The sequence below is a fragment of the Pelodiscus sinensis genome, chromosome 10, assembly GCF_049634645.1.
Source record: "Pelodiscus sinensis isolate JC-2024 chromosome 10, ASM4963464v1, whole genome shotgun sequence".
NCBI lineage: Eukaryota > Metazoa > Chordata > Testudines > Trionychidae > Pelodiscus > Pelodiscus sinensis.
In genome coordinates this window covers 44,953,551-44,974,452 of record NC_134720.1, presented here as the reverse complement: position 1 = coordinate 44,974,452, position 20,902 = coordinate 44,953,551, and the positions used below count along the sequence as shown (strand labels likewise).

The window sequence follows — 20,902 nt, the reverse complement described above, 5'->3', positions numbered from 1 at the left end:
GGCTACGTCTACACTGGCACCCTTTTCCGGAAATGCTTAAAACAGAACAGTTTTCCGTTATAAGTATTTCTGGAAAAAGCGCGTCTACATTGGCAGGATGCTTTTCCGGAAAAGCACTTTTTCCGGAAAAGTGTCCATGGCCAATGTAGACGTGCTTTTCCGGAAAAAAGCCCCGATCGTCATTTTCGCGATCGGGGCTTTTTTGCAGAAAAGACTACTGTGCTGTCTACACTGGCCCTTTTCCGGAATAGTTTTTCCGGAAAAGGACTTTTGCCCGAACGGGAGCAGCATAGTTTTTCCGGAAAAACACTGACAATTTTACAGTAAATCATCATTGCTTTTCTGGAAAAGCAAGTGGCCAGTGTGTAGACAGCCAACTATTTTAGCAGTGTAGACAAACCCTAAGGCTATGTCTACACTGGCAGGTTCTTGCGCAACATCATCTTGCACAAGTTTTCTTGTGCAAGAAGTCTTGCGCAAGAAAACGTCCACACTGCCATGTGTGAGCTGTGCTTTTGTGCAAGAGCGCCCATGGCAGTGTGGATGCTCTCTTGCGCAAGAAAGCTCTGATGGCCATTTTAGCCATAGGGCTTTCTTGTGCAAGAAATCCCTGCCAAGCGTCCACACTACCCTCTTGCTCAAGAGCTCCTGCGCAAGAGAGCGTAGCTCTTGCGCAAGGAGCCCTCTCTTACCACGCTGTACTGTAAATTTACTAGCACAAGAGCGGGCAGGCAGTGTGGATGCTTTGCAGATTCATGCGCAAGAACGGCCATACTTGTGCAAGAAGCCGCAAGTGTAGACATAGCCTAACTGTTCTTGTTGATATCAATGGGAGCAGAATCAATTCAACGCTCAGTGCTTTTGAAACCACCATCCCTAGAACACCTATTAAATATTGATCCACATCATTAGAGTTGATTCACTGCCACTGAATGGTGTTTCTCAGGGTTTAGCATGTCACCCAGCAGTGCCCTAAACTGTAACGCATAGCATAGCAACAGTGTGTTGGCTACATAACTGAACTAACTAGGCTGCTTTCAGTACAGAACAGAGAATGTTTAGAACAATTAATTTAAGCAGATTAGAGGGGTTTTAGAAAAAAGTCTATACTTTGAAAGTATCCAATTTATTTGATTCCTGTTGAGCAGCAGATTTTTACATGTGTTCAGCAGTGAGTGATTTTGCAACATGCTGTGCTTAGCTACATGGATTTAACATTTCTAGGATTCTGCAGAACTATTCCAAACACAATTTTCCTCTTCGAGTTAATGCAATGCCAGTGGAACTCTCTCCTGCTGTAGATTAGTGGTTCTCAGCCAGGGGTACGTCTACCTGCGTGGGTATGCTGAGGTCTTTCAGGGGGTACATCCACTCATCTAAATATTTGCCTAATTTTACAACAGGCTACATGAAAAGCACTAACGAAATCAGTACCAACTAAATTGTTATGCAATGACTTGTTTATATAGCTCTATGTGCTATACATGGAATTGTAAGTAAAATTTCTGTTCCAACTGATTTATTTTATAATTACATGGTAAAAAAGGAACAAGCAGCAATGTTTAAGTAAACGCATATTGTGACACTTGTATTTTTATGTCCAATTTTGTAAGTGAGTGGTTTTTTAAGTGAGATTAAACTTGAGGTATGCAAGACAAATCCAACTCCTGGAAAGGGTACAGTAGTCAGAAAGGTTGAACGTAGGGTGGCCAGGCATCCAGTTTTTTTACTGGAATGCCCTGACAAAAAGGGATCCTGGCAGATTAATAGATCTATTGCAGTGGCGTGGCCAGCTTCCCATGCACACAGTACCTAATATATACCTATATATGGGAATTTTACACATAACCCCTGAGTTAAACTCAGAATTCTTACCAGGAGATGTGTATCTTCTCTGTCCTAGAGTGGATGACATACACAGGAATCCTAATTCCACAGAGAAATACGGCATGTACCATCAATGATCAATAATTGTACAGTTCTGAGAGGTTTGAAGCTGTTAAATACAGTCAGAGAAAAAAAAATACTGGATATTGGCGTCCAAAAGCTGCCTGGATGGCTGGCACATGACAAATGCCTTAATAGCCCTCTAGATAAATAGGCATGCTACTAGTGGTTATATAAAAACTGTCTTATAAATTGTAACAATCACTTCCTTATGAGCACAAGTCTTCCCATCCCTTTATATCTAGTGTCACATAGTTCTGTTCATTCCCTCTGGGCCACCTGGCATTGGCTGTTGTTGGAAGACAGGATACTGAGCTAGCTAGACCTTCGGTCTGACCCACTATGGCTGTTCTCATGTTCTTTAATACTTGTACTGCTGACTCAAACTTGGATTTAGTCTGCACTTTTAGTCTGTCACTAAACTCTGTTGAGATATAAGTCATACTAGTACAGATGAGCTTTGGTCATACTCAACACTTTGCACATTGTAATTCTGTTCATATCAAAAGCACATCTAGGGATGAGCCTAAGGGTATGTCTACACTGCACGCTTATTTTGAAAAACTATTCTGGAATAGTTATTCTGAAATATCTTATTTCGAAATAGCACACCTACACTACAGGGAAGCCTCAAAATTAGTCTAAAGAAGGCTTCCCTAATGTAGACGTGCTATCTTGATTTAAAGCCCCAGGAGGCACTGGGGAGGAATAACTTAGAATGGCCTTGGTGAGGTGCTATTTCGAAATAGCAGCAGTAGAGTATATACACATGCCTTATTTTGAAATAGCTATTTCGGAATAGGCGTTATTCTTGTAGAATGAGGTGTACAGATTTTGGAATAAGCCATCTCTCATTTAAAAACTTTGAAATAACAGAATGGCTGTGTAGACACTTGCATTGTTATTTCAAAATAACACTAGTTAACTTGAATTAACGATGCAGTGTAAATGCACCCTAACAGTCCTTACAAGACTATCAGTGCTTCTCTCCTGTAATAGTCCTATCAAAATCATTGATATTATTCACATTAACACCTCACTGCCAAAGCAAACTCAGGTACTGAGCACTTAGCAATTTCAGTGCAGTGAAGATTTGGCCATCCAGTGAATTTTTCCAGCAGGAGGAACTGGAGCATATCCGCAAAGACCTAGAGATGCACTCTTCTTTGGGATTTCTTATTCCCATTTTCTTCTAGCACATGGTTGGTGAGATATGGCACCTTAACTTGTAGTATACAAATTATAGATTTTTTTTTTCTCTATTCTCTTTCATTTCTCAGCATTCATTTGCGGAGACCTCAGTCATTGCTTCACTGTTTATTAAACCCACCAAATTTCAGGCTTTGTCTATACTGCCAATTGAGCAACCCCACTTTTGTCATTCACGCGTGACAAAATGCCCTCCCCTTCCGCTCCCCCCCAAAAAAGACAAACATTTTGCCACAGCAAGTGGCTGTACGAACAGTGTGGTTTTTCCAGGAGTTCTTTCCTGTCAGCCCCACAAATGCCACTTTTACTGGAAGTATTTTGTCAGCAAAAAGTGCTGGCAAACAGCATTTACACTGCTCAACTTTTAGTGACATGGCTGTTTCGATGTGGCCATGTTGCTAAAGGCTGTGTAATGTAGAGAAAGCTTCAGTTTCATTTCAGACTCCTAGGCTATGTCTACACTGCAGGTTTTTTTGCGCAATAACAGCTGTTCTTGCACAAAAACTTGCAGAGTGTCTACACTGCAAGCGCGTACTTGCGCAAGTAAATTTACAGTACAGCGTCGGAAAACAGGGCTTCTTCCAGAAGAGTTATTCCTCTCCCCATGAGGAATAAGCCCTCTTGCGCAAGAGCTCTTCCACAAGAAGGCAGTGTAGACAGGCAACATGAATTTCTTGTGAAAGAAAGCTCTATGGCTAAAATGGCCATCAGAGCTTTCTTGCGCAAGAGAGCAGCCACACTACCATGGACACTCTTGTGCAAAAGCACATGGCAGTGTTGATGCGCTCCTGGGGAAGACTTTTTGCACAAGAACTCTTGCGTAAAACAGTTCTTGCGCAAGAAGCCTGCAGTGTAGACATAGCCCTAATGCTTTTGTTCTGTAGTTGCCTCTTTTCCTTTCTTTTGAACGTCTCACTGTTCTCATTGCTATAATATTTAACTAGCTACTGCAGATCTCTCTTTGATACAACATATGATGCAATGTTAGGAGTTATCAGCCTACAACACAAAGCTTCATTTACATTATTCCACTTGAGTAAACATCCTGACTCTAAAGCTATGTCTGCACTGCAAAACATAACACCCCCACAGCAGTATCTCTCAGCCCCTGCATCAACTGATTTGGGCTTGTGGTGCTCTCACTACAGAGCTAAAAATAGCAGTGTAGACATTCCTGCTCAGACTGGAGCCTAGACTCCAAGCAACACCCCCTCCTCTCCATTGCTGGGTTTCAGAGCCTGGCTCCAGCTCAAATGGGAACATCAACATTATTTTTATCTCCTTACAGCAGGATTGAGTCAGTTGTCCAAGGCTCTGAGACTCACAGGATTTTATTTGCAGTGTAGATGTACCTAAGATTTCTTCTTCCTTCTCTATGAAGCTGAGACTTGATGCTCAATGCATCAAAAGGCATAGGTCAGGCGTTTTCAAACTCTGGTTCATGACTTAGAAGGTCAATCCACTAGCTGGCTGCAAGATGCTCTGTTTACCTGCACCTCCAAAGGTATGAGCGATCACAGCTCTCATTGGCCACAGATCACCGTTCTCAGCCAATGAGAATTGCAGGAAGTGGTGTCCTGGGTCACACCACTTCCTGCAGCTCCCATTGGCCAGGAATGGAGATCCACAGCCAATGGGAGCTGTGATTACCTGTACCCACAGAGGTGCACGTAAACAAAGTATCTTGCAGCCAGCTAGCAGCGTGCCCTTACAAGCTGTGACCCAGAGTTTGAAAGCTCCTGGCATAGGATAGTTATTCTCTTCTGAGCTGTTTTGTTTGCATTCTTTAGCATCATATGTGCTCAGCTGGCTTTTTGGAAGGGACAGCTTCAGTGCATTCATTTTATGTAAATATTTGCTTCTATTGCCAAAGAGGGAGCTTAAACTACAATAAATCCTGCACCACGCAGAACATATGCTACCTTGTATGATAAAGGGGTTTGTGTTAAAGTAACTCACCTATAAAAGATGAAATTTAATTAAATAAGGGTCCAAACTTAACTAACTAGGGGGATTATTGATGGAGAGACATACTACTCAATGTGAGATATTGGTAGAATCAGACCTGACATGGAAAGGAACTGAAAGTTTATTATGTATTTGAGATTACATCAACAGCCAGAGAAAATGGGGCAGGTGCTGTGGGTATTTTATAAGTCTCAGTTAAATAAAATCTCCTTACCATAAGAGTTAAGGTCAATATTCTGTCTGAATGGAATCCAGCTACCACAAGGGAAAATATATTAAGACTTCTCAAGAGATTTAACCTCTTTGCAAAGAACAAACCAATGCTTTAAATCCTCTGCTAAAACCACAAAGTTCATAGCCCAAGATGGGGAGCTGCAAATGTAGCTTTCATGCTCTGCCAATCCTGGCCAGGCAGCACACCAAGATGATCCCCTGGCATAATTTAGAGCAGCCTGAAGGCTGCTGCAAATTACACCCACTGCCAATGGCCATAAGAGGCCAACACTACAACCAGAGATGACTGGGACATAGCACAATTCAGTCCATCCATCCTATTCCCAGACATGTCTCCCATGACAACAGCAGGAAGGCTGGACTGCAGACTGCAGAGGAGCTCATATGCTGGCTCTATACCATTCTCCCCCCATGGTGAGTTATGTCTCTATATCCAGTTTCTGCTGGGAATAGATACAAAATCTCTCCTTTGCTCCCAAGGAACTGAGGCTGAAATGTTAGAAAGTCTTCAAATGAACAACTGACACATCTAACCAATTCCTCACAGCCATATAATAATGGATCATTTAATCACCCTAATGGTTTGCTCTGCCCATTTAAGGTTAACTCCAAAGTCCCCCATGGTAATGAGTGCTAGAGTCAGGCATGGACCTTATTCCTCTGCTTGATGTGTGGTGGAGTAAAAAGTTACACCCATTGGCTAAGCCACTAACCATTTAAATGAATAAATGTTTCGAGTGTTTAACATTTATAACACATGAGTATTTGAGTAGCTCCACTATCAACTCCAGAGCCTGGTAACTTCCCAGAACTTCAGAGCTAAATACACTCACCGCCCCTGCACCGATCTCCCAATTCCCATATTCCCCAGAGCAGTGAGCATGAAGGGGCAAGCAATGACTATGCAGCTCCTGGAAGTTTTGGGGATGTCCTAAATCATGATTCCCTTCAAAATTATAAATGCTGATTGTGAAAACTTCCAAAATTTAAATTGCTAAGAATTGTAAGCATTCTAAGTGCTGATTGATTACCACCAGAATCGTGGTTGATGTTTTAATGCTATAAACACCTGTTTATGACTCACCTATATTTATTTTCATCAAGAAACAACATGGCAAGCAGAACAACAAATAAGAAACACGTGTTCTGATTACCACCAGAATCGTGGTTGATGTTTTAATGCTATAAACACCTGTTTATGACTCACCTATATTTATTTTCATCAAGAAACAACATGGCAACAAGAACCACAAATAAGAAACATGTTCTGATAATAATCTTGAGTTTATATAGCATCTTTTATAACTCCTCCCCAAAGCTCCTGCCACTTCCAGTGCACTGAACTTGATTGTATGGTCTTTATTATGAATAAAGTGACCGGACCACCATATGCACTATCACAATTTCAGATTTAAAGTGATAATGTCAAGTAATACAAAGCCAAAAATCTGACCTCCCTTAATATTCTTATCTGCTGCAATCTCTGGTTTAGTTTTACACTTGACACTGATTTAGCAGTGTTCTTTAGAGTCTGTGAGCTAGTTTCTGACAGTAGATGCATAGAAATCAATTTCAGATCAGAATGTTCAGTTATGGTTCTTAACATTTTATTTTTTCAGCTGATAACCTCACCCCACTTGGACAAACATTAAGATTCACTACATTGCTCTGAAATGGGCAAGGATTATACACATCAGAATATCAGGATTTAGACTAGACAGACAAAGGGGGGGGGGTAGTATCTTTTATTGGACTATAGTCTATTGGTGAAGGAGACAAGCTTTCAAGTGCTACTGAACTCTTTTTCTTTAGAGATGAAAATCTGCAATTTGCCCAAAATCATACAGTAAGTTAGGAGAACAGCTCTAGTCCTGGGTGGTAACTACTAGATCATACTTCTAAAATGTTCTTGAAATTTATAACTGAGGAGGACACGAGTGTCCTGCCTGTTCCAGACAGGGTTTTACACTAAGGCCATGTCTACATTAGGAAACTACTTCAAAATTAGTAAATGTGACTTAATTCCTAATTTAACAGATTCGAACTAGCATGTCCACACTACAGGGAAGCTTCAAAATTAGTTCAAGGCAGGCTCTGTTAATGTGGATGTGTTACCTCGGACTGAGAGCCCCAGGAAGTACTAGGGCATAGTTAGTTCAAAATAGCAGCATCAGAGCATCCACACAACCGTTATTTCAAAATAACTATTTCGGAATTAGTGTTCCTGCTTTTCATCAGGAGTACAGATTTTTAATTCCAAGGTTCATTATTTAAAAATAACGAGTTCAGTAGTTATTCCACTTATAAATTTGATCCCGAGGGTGGGGTCATTTCAAACTAAAGTCCTAGTGTAGACCAGGGCTTAATGCGCCCCAAGATAGTCAGACAATAGGAGATACTCCTCACCTCTGTCATTGTTCCTTTCACCTTTTGTCACTAAAGCTTAAACTTACAACCTTGAAAATTTAATACCAGCTGAAGTCATTTGAAGATGACCCCCTGTTTGCATTTTTGGAGAATCAAAAGCAAGTTGGGGGTTATAACATTTCTTACAAAGTTTCTTTTAATTTTTTTCCTCTCTTTTCCCTTTCCTTTCCTAGTCAGACACAGAGTTTTGGGATAAGATGCAAGCTGAGTGGGAAGAAATGGCTCAACGAAACTGGATTTCAGACAACCAGGAAGCACGTGGCCAAATCACCGTCTCGACCAGTGAGAAGGTAACCTCAGTCACCCACTAACACAGCACGTCCTTTCTGGGCCAGTTTTAGAGCAGTCACTCACCTCAGTGTCTATGAGAGAAGGAGGAAATTCTTGCCTTTAGTGGCAGGTAGAGTGTGACTGAGTGGGGAAATCTCTCAGAAGAGTTCAGCCCCCATTTAGACACCTAAGGGCCACATTTTCACAAGAGCTCAGCAGTCTGAGAACATGTTGGGACCTGAACTCTTTGGAAAATCCAGCTATAGGTGTCACGATGGGAGCTGCTAGATGCTGAACACTTTTGAAATCAGGCCCTAAATTGGGATGGGGAACCTCCGCCAGGTAGTTTATCTGAGCTTCTGCAAGCATCGAGCTCCCATTGGCTATGATTTGCCATTCCTGCCCATTGGGAGCTGCCAGGCTCTGTGCCAGAGGACGTTCAGGTAAACAAACCATCTGGTGGCCCGCCAGTGCATGCGGCCTGCAAGGTGGAGGTTCCCCACATCTGTCCTAAATCAAAGGTCTTGAGTAGTCCTGTGGCACCTTAGAGACTAACAAAAACACATATATAGTATCATGAACTTTGGTGAGCACTCAAACTCATCTGAGGAAGTGGGTTGTGCCCACTAAAGTTCATGATACTATATAGAGGCTAACAAAATATATATATTAGTATCATGAACTTTGGTGGGCACAACCCACTTCCTCAGATGAGTTTGAGTGCTCACCAAAGTTCATGATACTATATATGTGTTTTTGTTAGCCTCTAAGGTGCCACAGGACCACTCATTTTTAATGTTACAGGCTAACATGGCTACCCCTCTGAGACTTTCAAAGGCATTAGGCATTTGAAAATCTGACCCTACAAGTTCAACCACTTCCCATCCTAGAAATGGATTTCCCTCTCCCCACTCATTTTGTTTATGTATTTTTTAAATTTATATTCTCATGTGCTACATATATTAAAACACTCTTTATCTTGCATTGGCAGGAAGGTGAATTGGACAACCCTAAAATTTGGATCCTTAGGATTTATGACCCAGTTTCTGCAGTCCTTATTCATGCTTCAATTTCTCTCCCATAAAAGCACATTGCCTGAGAGCACATACACCCCAGGCAGAGATGACCAGGCTTCATTGACTGACATAAACTGAGTTGAAGTCACAGAGCGAGGCGAACTCTGTTTCAAACCTAGAACAAATTCAAGTGCGTGTTGAACTGCATTTTGGGTGCTCATTGAAGATTTCAGACTGTCACAAGGAGTTTAAAGTAGTGAGGGGAAGCTAGTCAATGTGAGATATGCTCTTTGTGCCCAAGTTTCCTGGTTTCATTGAAATAGTCCCTTCCTACACAGCAGACCACCTCTATCTCTTAAGTCAAAACATTCTTGGAAACCAGGATAAATATGAAGGCCCAATAACATAAGTGCCTGGGGCTGTTATTGGAGTGGAACCAGAGTTTTATGCTTTTTTATTATTAAAACTTTACAAAGGAACTCATTCCACTTTCAAACAGCACAGAAGTTTTACACCTAGCTGGGAAAGGAGCTATTTAAATGTATGTACTTAACAGTCCTTGCTACTGAGTTTCATCATCAAACCATTAACTGTCTGCTCCAGGGCTATTATTTTCATACTGACAACCCTTTCAGAGAGTGGCCTGGTGCTTTTGAGGAGGGACTGAAAAAACTGAAAGAAGGAGACCTGCCCCTCACTATCTTATACCTGGAAGCAGCTGTTCTACAAGATCCTGGTGATGCTGAGGTATTCACTCTCTTTTCACTATCTTTTAATCAAGGGAGGGGAGGTAGCTGGAAGTGTCTCACTTCACCTAGAAGAGCAAGCATGGGGAGGGTTCAAGGTTAAAACCTTTGGCAGTGGTAATTACATGAAACCAAGTGGAAGGTAGTGATGTGTATGAAGTATCACATATTTTAAATGAAGTAGAGCTGATCAAATTGTGTAGCGTTTCAAAACTTCCAAGGTTAGAATTGAAGATAAAGCGTGGGAGAAATTTGATTTTCTCTCAAAAAAGACCTAAAAGCATTTATTAAAAAAAATTATTGGATGTGATCAATTTTTAGCTACAAAAAATTCTGGCACATGAAAAAGCTTATAACCATTTCCAAATTTTTGGATGTTTTCAATATATACTTTTTCAAGTATTTCTTTAGTTGGGAGGGGTTAGGCACAATGAGGGGGGGGGGGAATTTCAACAGTTTTTCACAAAGAAATCCATTAAAAAACCCACATGTCCAGAAAATTTCCACTAGCTCTAGAATATTCTCCAGGTTCCTAGCAAACATTATGGCATTTCTGTTTGTAAACAATCTCAGAAACACATGGGAATATGGGCAAGGAAATAGAAGATGCTGAGAAATGGCAGCAGAATTAATTGTGGTAGATACAGAGAACTGTTACATTTACCCGTACCCACTTAAACAAAAAGGAAACATCTATATACATTGTGCTTTCTACTTTAGAGAGCTTTTAGTATCAGCTGGGAGACAAGGAGTGATTTTGGAACAGACAATTGAACAATGAGTTCTATTTGTTTAGTTTTAAAAAAAAAAAAAAAAAGCTAAAACCAGGAAGTACACTAGTGTGAAAAGGTATTGTTTAGCAAAAGCTAGGGCTGTTAGATATTTGTAAGGCTCCATGACTGAAAGTGCTCCATCTGCTGTGTGTTTCGGGTATGTAATGTTAAAAGGCAATGAGTGATTGGAATTTTAGAGCTGAAACTGATGTGGAAGCAATGAAATGTGGGATTTGGGAGCACTGAAAAATAGCCTAAAAGTGAAGTGAGAGAAAGGAGGAACCAAAGATTGAGTCCTAAAGAGTGGTAAGAAAAGGATTACACAATGTACTTGACTAACAGGATGCAATTTGTCTGAAGAATAACAGTGAAACTGAAATAAGTCACCACAGGTGTTATTAGAATACTGATGTTTACTACACTACAGTATTTCAGGCATCTGTCATGCTTAGACATCAGAAAGATAATGGAATGTCAGTAGTTTAATAGACGTATAAATGTTTGTTATTTGCATTAAGCTTGTGTTAAAAGGACCATTTCAGCCTCTATACTTAACACAGGCTGTTCTACTCACCATGCCCAGCATCTCCTTCTGGTGATTAGCGCCACCCCATTTCAGTGCCCCCTTTCTTCTCACAATATGGCTCGCTCCTGACTCAGCCCTGCAGCTAAGTCACTCTGTTTTACCCTAAGTCTTTGCATAGTCCTTCTGCACTGGCAGTGTCAGGTAACCCTCACACCCTACCTGCTCTGGCTACCTTATCCCTCCCACAGAGTTTCAGGAAGTCTTCCCATTCACTACTACCACCATTCTGCAGTGGATGAAAGGACCATGCTCTACACTGGGTTCCAGTCCAGGGCCCTATAACAAGCAGTGAAGCTCGGCAGCTACACTAACCTTACTGCTCTCACCCCTCGACTGCTTCTCCAAGCTTTTCATTCTTCAGCCTTTCGCATCCAACTCCCCTCTCTCAGGTACTTTTGCCTCAGCCTGCTTGGTGGAGGAGATTAAAGGCTTCCTCCCATGCTGCTGCTGGCTTTACAGAAGCTCTACCTGTTACCTCACAAGTGAGCTTTTTTCTAATTAGCTCTCTCCACACAGCCCAAATTTCCTGCATTTGAAGCTTAATTAGCTGATTGGGATCACCCTGCTTAATTCAGCTCTTCCATGCCTGACATGGGGTGTACATCCTATCTTAAAAGCTAGGGCTGTTTTAGGAGAAGCTCATCCCTTTCACTGTGTAAGAGGGAAAATATTAGGGGATCAGACTATCAGCTGTCAACTTACTATAGCAGGGGTGGGGAACCTCAGGGTCTGGATCCGGCCCCCCAGGTAGGGTTGCCAGATGGTTTACCAAAAAAATACCAAAACACCCCCCCCCCCCCCCCAAAAAAAACCCACAGGGAAAAATTCTGTCAAACAAAAAAAAAAGGGGGAGACCAAAGTTGTTAAGCAAAAGTTGCACCACTCCCTCTAGTTTGGGGCCACACACTAACCAAGGCACTCACCCCTCCCCCTGAGCTAGGCCCCCCAGTTTCCCCATCCCAATGCACTCACCCCTCCCTCAGAGCCAGGCCCTCCACAGTGTTCCCCATCCCAGTGCACTCACCCCTCCCCCTGAGCCAGGCATCCCCAGGTCCAGGAGCACCCCACCCCAATCAAATTCCCCCACCCCGCAGAGCAAGGCACCGGAGGAACAGGACGGCCGGTAAGTTAATCTTACTTTTAAAGTCACTGCTCCTGCAGCCCGGCCCAGCTCACAGTGTGTAGAGGGAGGCATCACGTGGCCAGCTCCCAGGTCTCTGCTGGTCATGTGGCCCAGAGCAGCATGCACTCCACTCCCACCTCAGCCCAGCACCCCCCTTGTGTGGCACCTGGCAAGTGCTCCTTCATGCCCCTCTTTGCGACGACTCTGCTGCGCTCCTCACTCCCCCGCCCCCACCAGACGTGGGAGGGGAAAATTGTCCCCACCGGGCTTCCATCCGAGGGAAACATGTAAAATGTCCGGTATTTCCTGTCGGGTATTTCCTGGGGGTTTTTTTGTTTTACCGGATGGAGCCTGCAAATACCGGACTGTCCGGGTGAATATCGGACACCTGGGAACCCTACCTCCAAGGCTCAGGGCTGCCCCCAGCATTGCAGAATCTGTGCTGGTGCCCCAGCCCCCCTGCCATGGGCCTGGAGAACCCAAAATCTACTAGCTTGGGCCCACAGAGATTCTGGTGTCGGAGGGAAATTGGGGGGCCACATCAGTGAGGGTTTTTTTGTTTGTTTTTGCTTCTCATTTGTGTGGTGTGTGGCCCCCAACTGATTTTTGTGGGTCAGTGTCCCCCAACCCAAAAAAGGTTCCCTACCCCTGTGCTAAAGCTTCACTGAAACCAATGGAAAAGAAAGTGTGGGATACAACATAATGTTCTAAAGTCTGTGCTCAGATAGGCATGTACCACTGCACCTAAAATTAACAGTTCTGCATGGGTATCTGAGTCCCACTGTGTCTACTACCATATGTACCTGATACTACAAAATGATGGTGTCAAATCCCCCTCATGCTGTAGGGGACAAATTAATTTTTTTCAGCATGTTCAGTTAAAATCTTGTGACATCAAAATCCATTTAGAATGTGCAATAGCTCACTTCTGAGAAAACCATATGGGATCTGACAGTGCAGAATCACCATCAACTTCAGTGGCAATTTCACATGGGTACCCATGGCCTAAAGATACCCCAAATCAGTTTGGTTTGTACTGTTGGTGTATTGGCAATAGAAGTACGAGATCAGTGTTAGATGCATGTTGCTGTCTATCTGTATCCATTTATTTAAGCAAGCAGAGAGCTATTGCTCTGTAATGCCAATTGTGCTTGAGAACATGTGATTTTTTTTTTTTGCAGGCCTGGCAGTTTCTTGGTATATCGCAGGCAGAGAATGAAAATGAACAGGGAGCTATTGTTGCCCTCCAAAGGTAGATGCAGATTGTTGCCAAAAAATGGATTCTATCAATGTTAGTTAATGGATGCCTGTGTGTATTTCATCTCACATTTGTGTTCTGACCTTTTATATTTAATAGGCGGCAGGCAGAATGACCAGCATGTGGAAGAGATATGCTGACGCTAGTCTTCATAGTAACTCTGCAGGCATGATATTGTATTTGTATGGCATTAACTGCAATAGTAAATATAATACAATACATTAAATAAATGTAAAAACAGAAGAAAACCTACAGGTCACACATGGGTGGGTGAATGGCTGGCTTTGGGAGGCTAGCTCCTCCCAGCCCCGCCCCTTTCACCCAAAACGACATCCCTTCCATGCCCACCAGAGCCCACCCTTCCTTTTGGTAGCCACTGGTCCCTGTCCTGCACCTCCAACCCCGCCTCCATTGTGGCCACTGACTGGCCCCTGCCCAAGGTTACTATGCCCCCCATTCCAGAGGGCTGGGTTTCCAGGTAGCACAGCCACCACCAGGCAGCCACACGGCCCCAGCCTTTCCAGTTCCAGAGCACTGAGCAGCCAGGCAACAGCATAGCCCCAGCCTTCCCAGGCCCAAAGTGCTGGGAGCTGGGGGGGGGGGGGGGGGGTAGGAAGTACAGGCCATATTCCCAGACTCAACCCCCAGCTGCTCCTTTCAGAAGCCAGCCCCAGCGACTGGCCAAGGGCAGTCTGCTGCACACAGGTAGGCAGGGGGCCTGACCTAGGGTGAGGTGGGGCCAGGTCACCCTTGTCTCTTTGGGTAGGCAATGCCTTCCCTGGCCTTCATTACCCACCGCCCATGATGTGACAACACACATGCATTAAGCACAATACAAATAAAATATCTTTTCAATATTCTAGACACGTGGTATGTTTTCTAAAGGTTGCTGTCTTAATGAAAATGTTCCCTTAATTGGACAGAGTTCCTCTCAGCAACTGAATACTAATTGATGGAGAACATTGCGAGGTTGATGAGAATATGATTATGCTATACCTGTTAAGTAAATGCCTATTCCTAAATGTTAGCCTTATTAGTGTGCCTTTAACTGTAGCGAGTGTTGCTGCACTATATTCCACTTGTAACCAAGTACGCACTCCAAACTTAATTGCATTAGCTATGTTAACATTCAAGCCAATTTACCTAAGGATACTTCAATTATTATAACTCATTTATATGTAATGCAATCGTTTTCTTACCTGCATAGATATCCAAAGGGTTTCCTGACAAGTTTGTCACTGATATTCCAAAACATACAGCAATGCCTCTGACAGATACAGTGGGCCACAGTCTCCTCTGCATTATGGTAGCTGAAGAAGATCCCCAGAAGCCACTGAGCTGACTCTAGATTAGCAAAGATGTGGCACCTGAGAGCAGAATCTGGCCCAGCTGTTCCATTGAAAAGGATGGGCTTTGGTTTCAAGCTTCAAAATATCTTTGTACATAGCCAAATACCCTGATACAAGTGCCCAGTTCTAGGTTACTCAGAAGTCTTCTTTTTTTTTTTTTTTACTAGGCAGGTGCTATTAAAAAAAGGCATCCTCCCACATTTACTATGCCATGATGATAACAGAAAGCATAGGAAGTATTAGCTTTTTATTTATTCAATGCCATAAGCAGAGCTGGCACATAACACACAAAATCAAGGCAAATTCCCTGCTCCAAGATTCTGCAATCCTTACTCATGTGAGTGGTTCTTTACACACACAAGCAGTCCCCTGCAAGCCCCGAGCACGACTTGTGTGAGTAAGGGTTGCAGGAGCAGCCCCTGTGTTGGAAGAATTGATTAACCGCATTTTGCTAAAAGAAACAAACATGTTTTTCTTCTCTTTTTAGGTGCTTGCAGCTACAGCCAAACAACTTAAAAGCTCTGATGGCTTTGGCTGTGAGCTTCACCAATACCAGCCATCAACAGGAGGCCTGTGAAGCTTTAAGAAACTGGTTGAAGCAGAACCCAAAATACAAGTATATAATGAAGAGCAAAAGAGGGTCTCCAGCACTTACCAGGAGAATGTCTGAGTCATCAAAAGAAAGGTAAACCTGGACTAGCATCCTGAAGAAGTTAGGCCCAGATTCTCTAAGGTATTTTGGCTTCTAACTTCCATTGATTTCAATGGAGTTTCTCAAATGTACAGTGAGCTGCTCAACAGATATTTTTTAAGTTACATAGAAATCTAAGAATTGTAATCCCTGATAAGACCCAAGGTCCATTAGTCCATTATCCTGTCTCTGACAGTGGCCACTGCCAGCTGCTTCCCCCATGTCAGGAGGAAAGTGTAAGAGTCCTCCAGTAAGCATACAGTAATTCCTCATTTAACACGTGCCCGCTTAACATGTTTTCGCGATAGCACGATTTTTTTTTAGGGAACGTTTTTTGAATTACACGACCATCCATCCCCAGAATAACACGATTTCCCCAGCCGGCCTGTTGCCAGTGGCTGTGCGGGGCTTCCCCTGCAAAGTGGCAGAGGGTTCGCTGCTCGCCGTGCCGTTCCCCGGCGACCCCTCCTCGCCGGACACAGTGCGAGTCCTGGCAGACCCGTCACAGAGGCATACTCCCAACCCAATCCTCCTCCCCTTTCCTCCCCTTCCCTTCCCCAGAGACAAACACCTCCCCTCCCTGCTGTAACCCAGTCCCCTTTCTCCCCCAACCTTATGACCCAGTCCCAAAAGACACCACCGCTTGAAACACAACCCCCCGCCTTTTCCATTATTTTCAATGGGAAAATTGACCCCCGCATAACACGTTTTCACTGAACATGATCATTTTCTGAAACATATCTATAGTGTTAAATGAGGAATTACTTAACATGGGATAATCTTCCCCCTACTGGGTCTCATCCTGGTGGTCTCTAATACTTGGAGATTAGTTCAAACCCTGATGCATGAGAGTTACTATCCCTGCAACAAAATTGATAATTAATTATAACTCTGGGTGTTCTTGAAAGCCACATAACATTTCCAGTCCCTCTTGGGGAATCTTGATACATTCTTGGCCACAATGACTCCCCCATGTTTTCCTGTACAATCCCAAAATTTTAAATCTCTCTTCATAGGAGAGTTTTTTTCCGGACCCTTTATCATTGCTCTTCTCTGAACCCCTCTAATCTTGCAATGTCTTTTTCTGAGACAGGGTAACCAGTACTGCACAGAGTATTCCAGGTGAGGCCATGCTATTGATTTAGAGAAAGGTGGTATGCTATTCTTCATAGTACTGTCCAGAGACTCCAGAAAGAGCAGGCCACTGACAGGGGGAGGCAAAGAGAGCAGTTGCAGTTGACCCAGAGCCCGGTGATTTCAAAGGGCCCAAGCCTCCAGGCCACTATTATAGCAGCAACAACTAGAGCCCCCGGCCTCTTAAATCACTACTGGAGCCCTGTGCAGTCCAGTCCAGGTAGTGCTCAGGCCTGGCTGTGGGGAGGCTAGCCCCTAGTCCTGTCCCTTCTGTGCATGACCTTGCCTCTTCCAGGGGCCCCAGAGCTGAACCAGAAACACACACACGCGGTCCTGGGCTTGGCTAAGTCTGTCGCCAGCCCTGAGAAAGAGTAAGAAAAACAATTCCAGTTCAAGTAATTAAAGTGTTGGATCAGGAAAATCTTTTTAAAAAATAGCAAGGTGTCTGTGTGAACACATGCCAGCACATAGTCCACTCAGAACATTTAGAAGTTGTGCTGCAGCGGAAGGTAAACTTTCCATTTACCACCAGTTCCTGTTGTTATTTTGGTAGTTGGGATAAACCAGGGATAGGGAACTTAAGGCCCAGGGCCCAGATGCAGCCCTTGGCTTGCCTGTATTCAGGACTCAGGGCTTTCCCCCGCTCCTCACCCCAGCATTGGGGAACCTGTGCTGGCAATCCAGTCCCTGCCACCACCCTGCGGGGCTGGAGCACACAAAATATAGTAGGCTGAACCCCCAGGCTCTGGCGTGTGGAGGGAAGTGGGTTTTTTCCCTTCTCAGTCTGGCAGTCAGGTGTCAGGGTTTGTTTGTTTGTTTGTTTATTTTTTCATTCTGTTTTGTTTTTTGCTTCTCACTTGAGGGGCATGTGACATTTATGTGGGTCTGTGGCCCCCCGACCCAAAAAATATTCCCCGCTCCTGGGGATTTCCACGTACATGGGTGGCAGAAGATATTTCTGAACTTTTTAACTACTACCAGCAACTGCTTCGTAGACCCAAAATAATAGAGGATTCCATTTACTGCCATTTTGATATGGAGTTTATGTTTATTATTTCTATCCACAATCCTTGTGCTAGCAAGATCATTTTGACTGAGCAACCATAAAATAGGGAACTTGTATTGAATGATGAAGAGTGATCTACTGGGCCTAATTCAAAGTCTGTGAATTAAGGAATCTAAATTTTGGCATCTGTCTTTGAAATCTTGGATGTGGATTTCAAAATCTTGATCCAAGACACTTAAGGATTGCTTGCCAAGCCGGTTTCTTTGCATTAATCTAGTCCATTTCTTAGAGCACCTGGGAGAACTGATCCCACTTCCACAGCTCTTTACAGCCTATATTTTAGATATAGCTGTTTTCAGCAGCACTTTGACTTAGTGCTTCTGGATCTTTGAACAGGGGAACAGACAGCCTGCGTGGGCTCCTGGGTTTCAAATAGTATAGGGGCCAGTTCCATGCTCATGGAAAGGGCAGGCCCTCAGGCAGAAAGGGTGGAGCTGGGGCAGCCAGCCCTCTGTGCCACCCAGAGCATGGCAATGCTCCTCCATCCCAGCCCTCAGAGCCACCCGGAGCACACAGTGTGGCACTCCTGAGGCACTTTAAAAGGCCCAGGGCTCCAGCCACGACTTCTGCCACAGTAGCAGTGTCTGAGGGCCTGGACCCCTTTGAATCACCAGGCCCCGGTGAAGCTGCACTCTCCCTTGCCCCATTTGCAGGCCTGCATTTGAACTCTACTGGTCAGCCCTCAACTAGAATCAGAATGAATCATTACAACAATCAAGTGGAAGATGTCTATTTGCATGTTTTAGAGTAATATAAAGACTTGAATTGCTGACTGGGTAGTAGCATTTACAAAGAACTTTAAGATGCAGCTTGTTGTTATTTTTTACCTTTTTCTAGTTCATTACTCGAAGAAGTAAAGGAATTGTACCTGGAGGCAGCTCACCAGAATGGGGAGATGATAGACCCTGACTTGCAAACAGGACTCGGAGTGCTCTTTCATCTGAATAGAGAATTTAACAGAGCAATAGATGCATTTAATGCTGCCTTAACTGTTCGGCCTGAGGTACTTACTATGTTTTTGCATTTAAAAAAAAGTTTCATTTTACAAGCCACTTTCTTCCCTTCCCACTTAGAGCTGACCAGTATTAATGAGATGTCTCTTCAGTCATTAAAATTGTAATACCTGAAATAGAAATGTTAATTGCAAGAGTGTCTTACTGAGAAACAAATTTATGCGTGTCCAATTTTTGGCTGCGCTGATTAATTTTATGAAGTTGTCTAGACTCATGAGTCAGAGCCTCACATTTCACACCATTTAACAGAGAATAAAAGTATTTTCTGTATTCTTCATTACTTAGGAGGGCGGGGAAGTTCCCATATTCCTCTGTCTTGAACCAGTAGTAGAAACCTCTCATTCTGTTATCAGGATTATTCCTTATGGAACCGCCTTGGAGCAACTTTGGCAAATGGGGATCGAAGTGAGGAAGCTGTAGAAGCTTACACCAGAGCTTTAGAAATTCAGCCAGGCTTCATTAGGTCCCGTTATAATTTGGGAATAAGCTGCATCAACCTAGGAGCTTACAGGTGAGTTATGAAAAAGAATGTCAACATTTAAAGCCAGAAGTAAGGTGGGCTTTTATTTTTCAGCAAAAAGTCGATAGCATGCATTCTGAGCTGTGATTTAAGATATTGTTATATAGTTTGAATATTTGTAAAGCGCTTTAGAAAATGAGATATATATATAAGTATACTTTTATGAGTTACCCTTCCTGCACAGCAGTTCATTGTACAATATAATAAAACAATTAAAGAATTATGTTACAAAAAGTCAAGGCCCCAATTCAGCAAGGTATTGAAACAGATGAGTAATCCCAGTACACACAATGGGACTATCATCACATGCTTAAAGTTAGGCATGTGTGTAAGTGGTTTGCTGATTCAGGGCCTATACCCAAATACCATATTTTGTCAGAAAAAACATTATAAGGCAATAAAGATGGAGCGCGAGGATGGGAGTCAGGAGACCTTGTTTTCAGATTGATTGGGGGAAAAAAGTTTTCCCGTGAATAATTTCAACAAAAATGATATGCTCTTTTTCTGACTTTTGTCACGGGGGGATAAAAAATGAAAGTTTGGATGAAACAATGTTCTTCAAATTGTAGAAAGTAGAAAATATTAGTCAGAAACTGATGTTTCACTTGCAAATGTCCATGTTGATAAGTAACTGTTGTCACTGGAAAATCTTTAATGGACATTTTTTTACCAAAATTTTGAAAGTCTGTGGTTTAATAGACATTTAAATACCCTGTGAATCCAGGGTAAAATCCAGGTCTGTGTAAAAAGAGTCCCAAGTGTAAACAATACAATTAAGATAACGAGGCAGGTGTATAATGGAATTCATAATCACAGTAAGGAACCTACTCAAGTGCCTGGAGAACTTTTCATCTCTGCATTACAGCGTTTTTTATGCATAACAATAAAGTACTATAGCAACACTTGTGGCCAGAATTGTTAAAGGCAGATCAAGCAAAAATACTACAAAGAGATTGTGGTCTCCCATGTTGTCATATAATATGTTTGATTTTACTGTAATGCCTTAGAAGACAAAATAGACTTTATTTTTTAAAATATAAGAGATTATGTTGTAATATGTATATGTTGCCTTTCTTTCCTCCCCCAACAGAGAGGCTGTCAGCAATTTTCTCACTGCTCTCAGTTTGCAAAGAAAGAGCAGGAATCAACAGCAGGTTCCACAGCCGGAAATTTCAGGCAATATCTGGTCAGCTCTCAGAATCGCTCTGTCTATGATGGACCAGCCAGAACTATTTCAAGCTGCTAATTTGGGTGATCTGGATGTTCTATTAAGAGCTTTTAACTTAGAGCCATAAAAAAAACAGCCAAGTCACTAAGATGTATTAGGAAATGAAAAACTCTTTCTTTGCTGGTTTCAAAAAGACCAAGGACATGTTCCAAAAGATCCTGGGCCATAGAACACTAGGGGAAATTCTACCAGACATCACCCAATTCCTGGAAATCTTCAAAAGCACAAAACTTTGTAAATAGTATTGAACTCAAATGAAGGATTAAAATGAACAACAGCTAATCTGACAAAGATTTGAACTAGATGAAGCAGTCATACCTGAAGAACCTTCATCTCATGCAAGA

General features: G+C 42.9%; 1 protein-coding gene across 1 annotated transcript in view; it reads left to right on the top strand.

Annotated features, from left to right (window-relative positions):
- Positions 1-20,625, top strand: part of PEX5L (peroxisomal biogenesis factor 5 like) — a 79,671-nt gene extending 59,046 nt beyond the window's left edge. Inside the window, exons 7-13 of the mRNA XM_075938036.1 lie at positions 7,959-8,075; positions 9,675-9,818; positions 13,481-13,551; positions 15,394-15,591; positions 18,635-18,800; positions 19,164-19,321; positions 20,421-20,625. Coding sequence (XP_075794151.1) covers positions 7,959-8,075; positions 9,675-9,818; positions 13,481-13,551; positions 15,394-15,591; positions 18,635-18,800; positions 19,164-19,321; positions 20,421-20,625 — 1,059 coding nt within the window. The remainder of the gene's footprint in view (positions 1-7,958; positions 8,076-9,674; positions 9,819-13,480; positions 13,552-15,393; positions 15,592-18,634; positions 18,801-19,163; positions 19,322-20,420) is intronic.
- Positions 20,626-20,902: the final 277 nt, after the last annotated feature.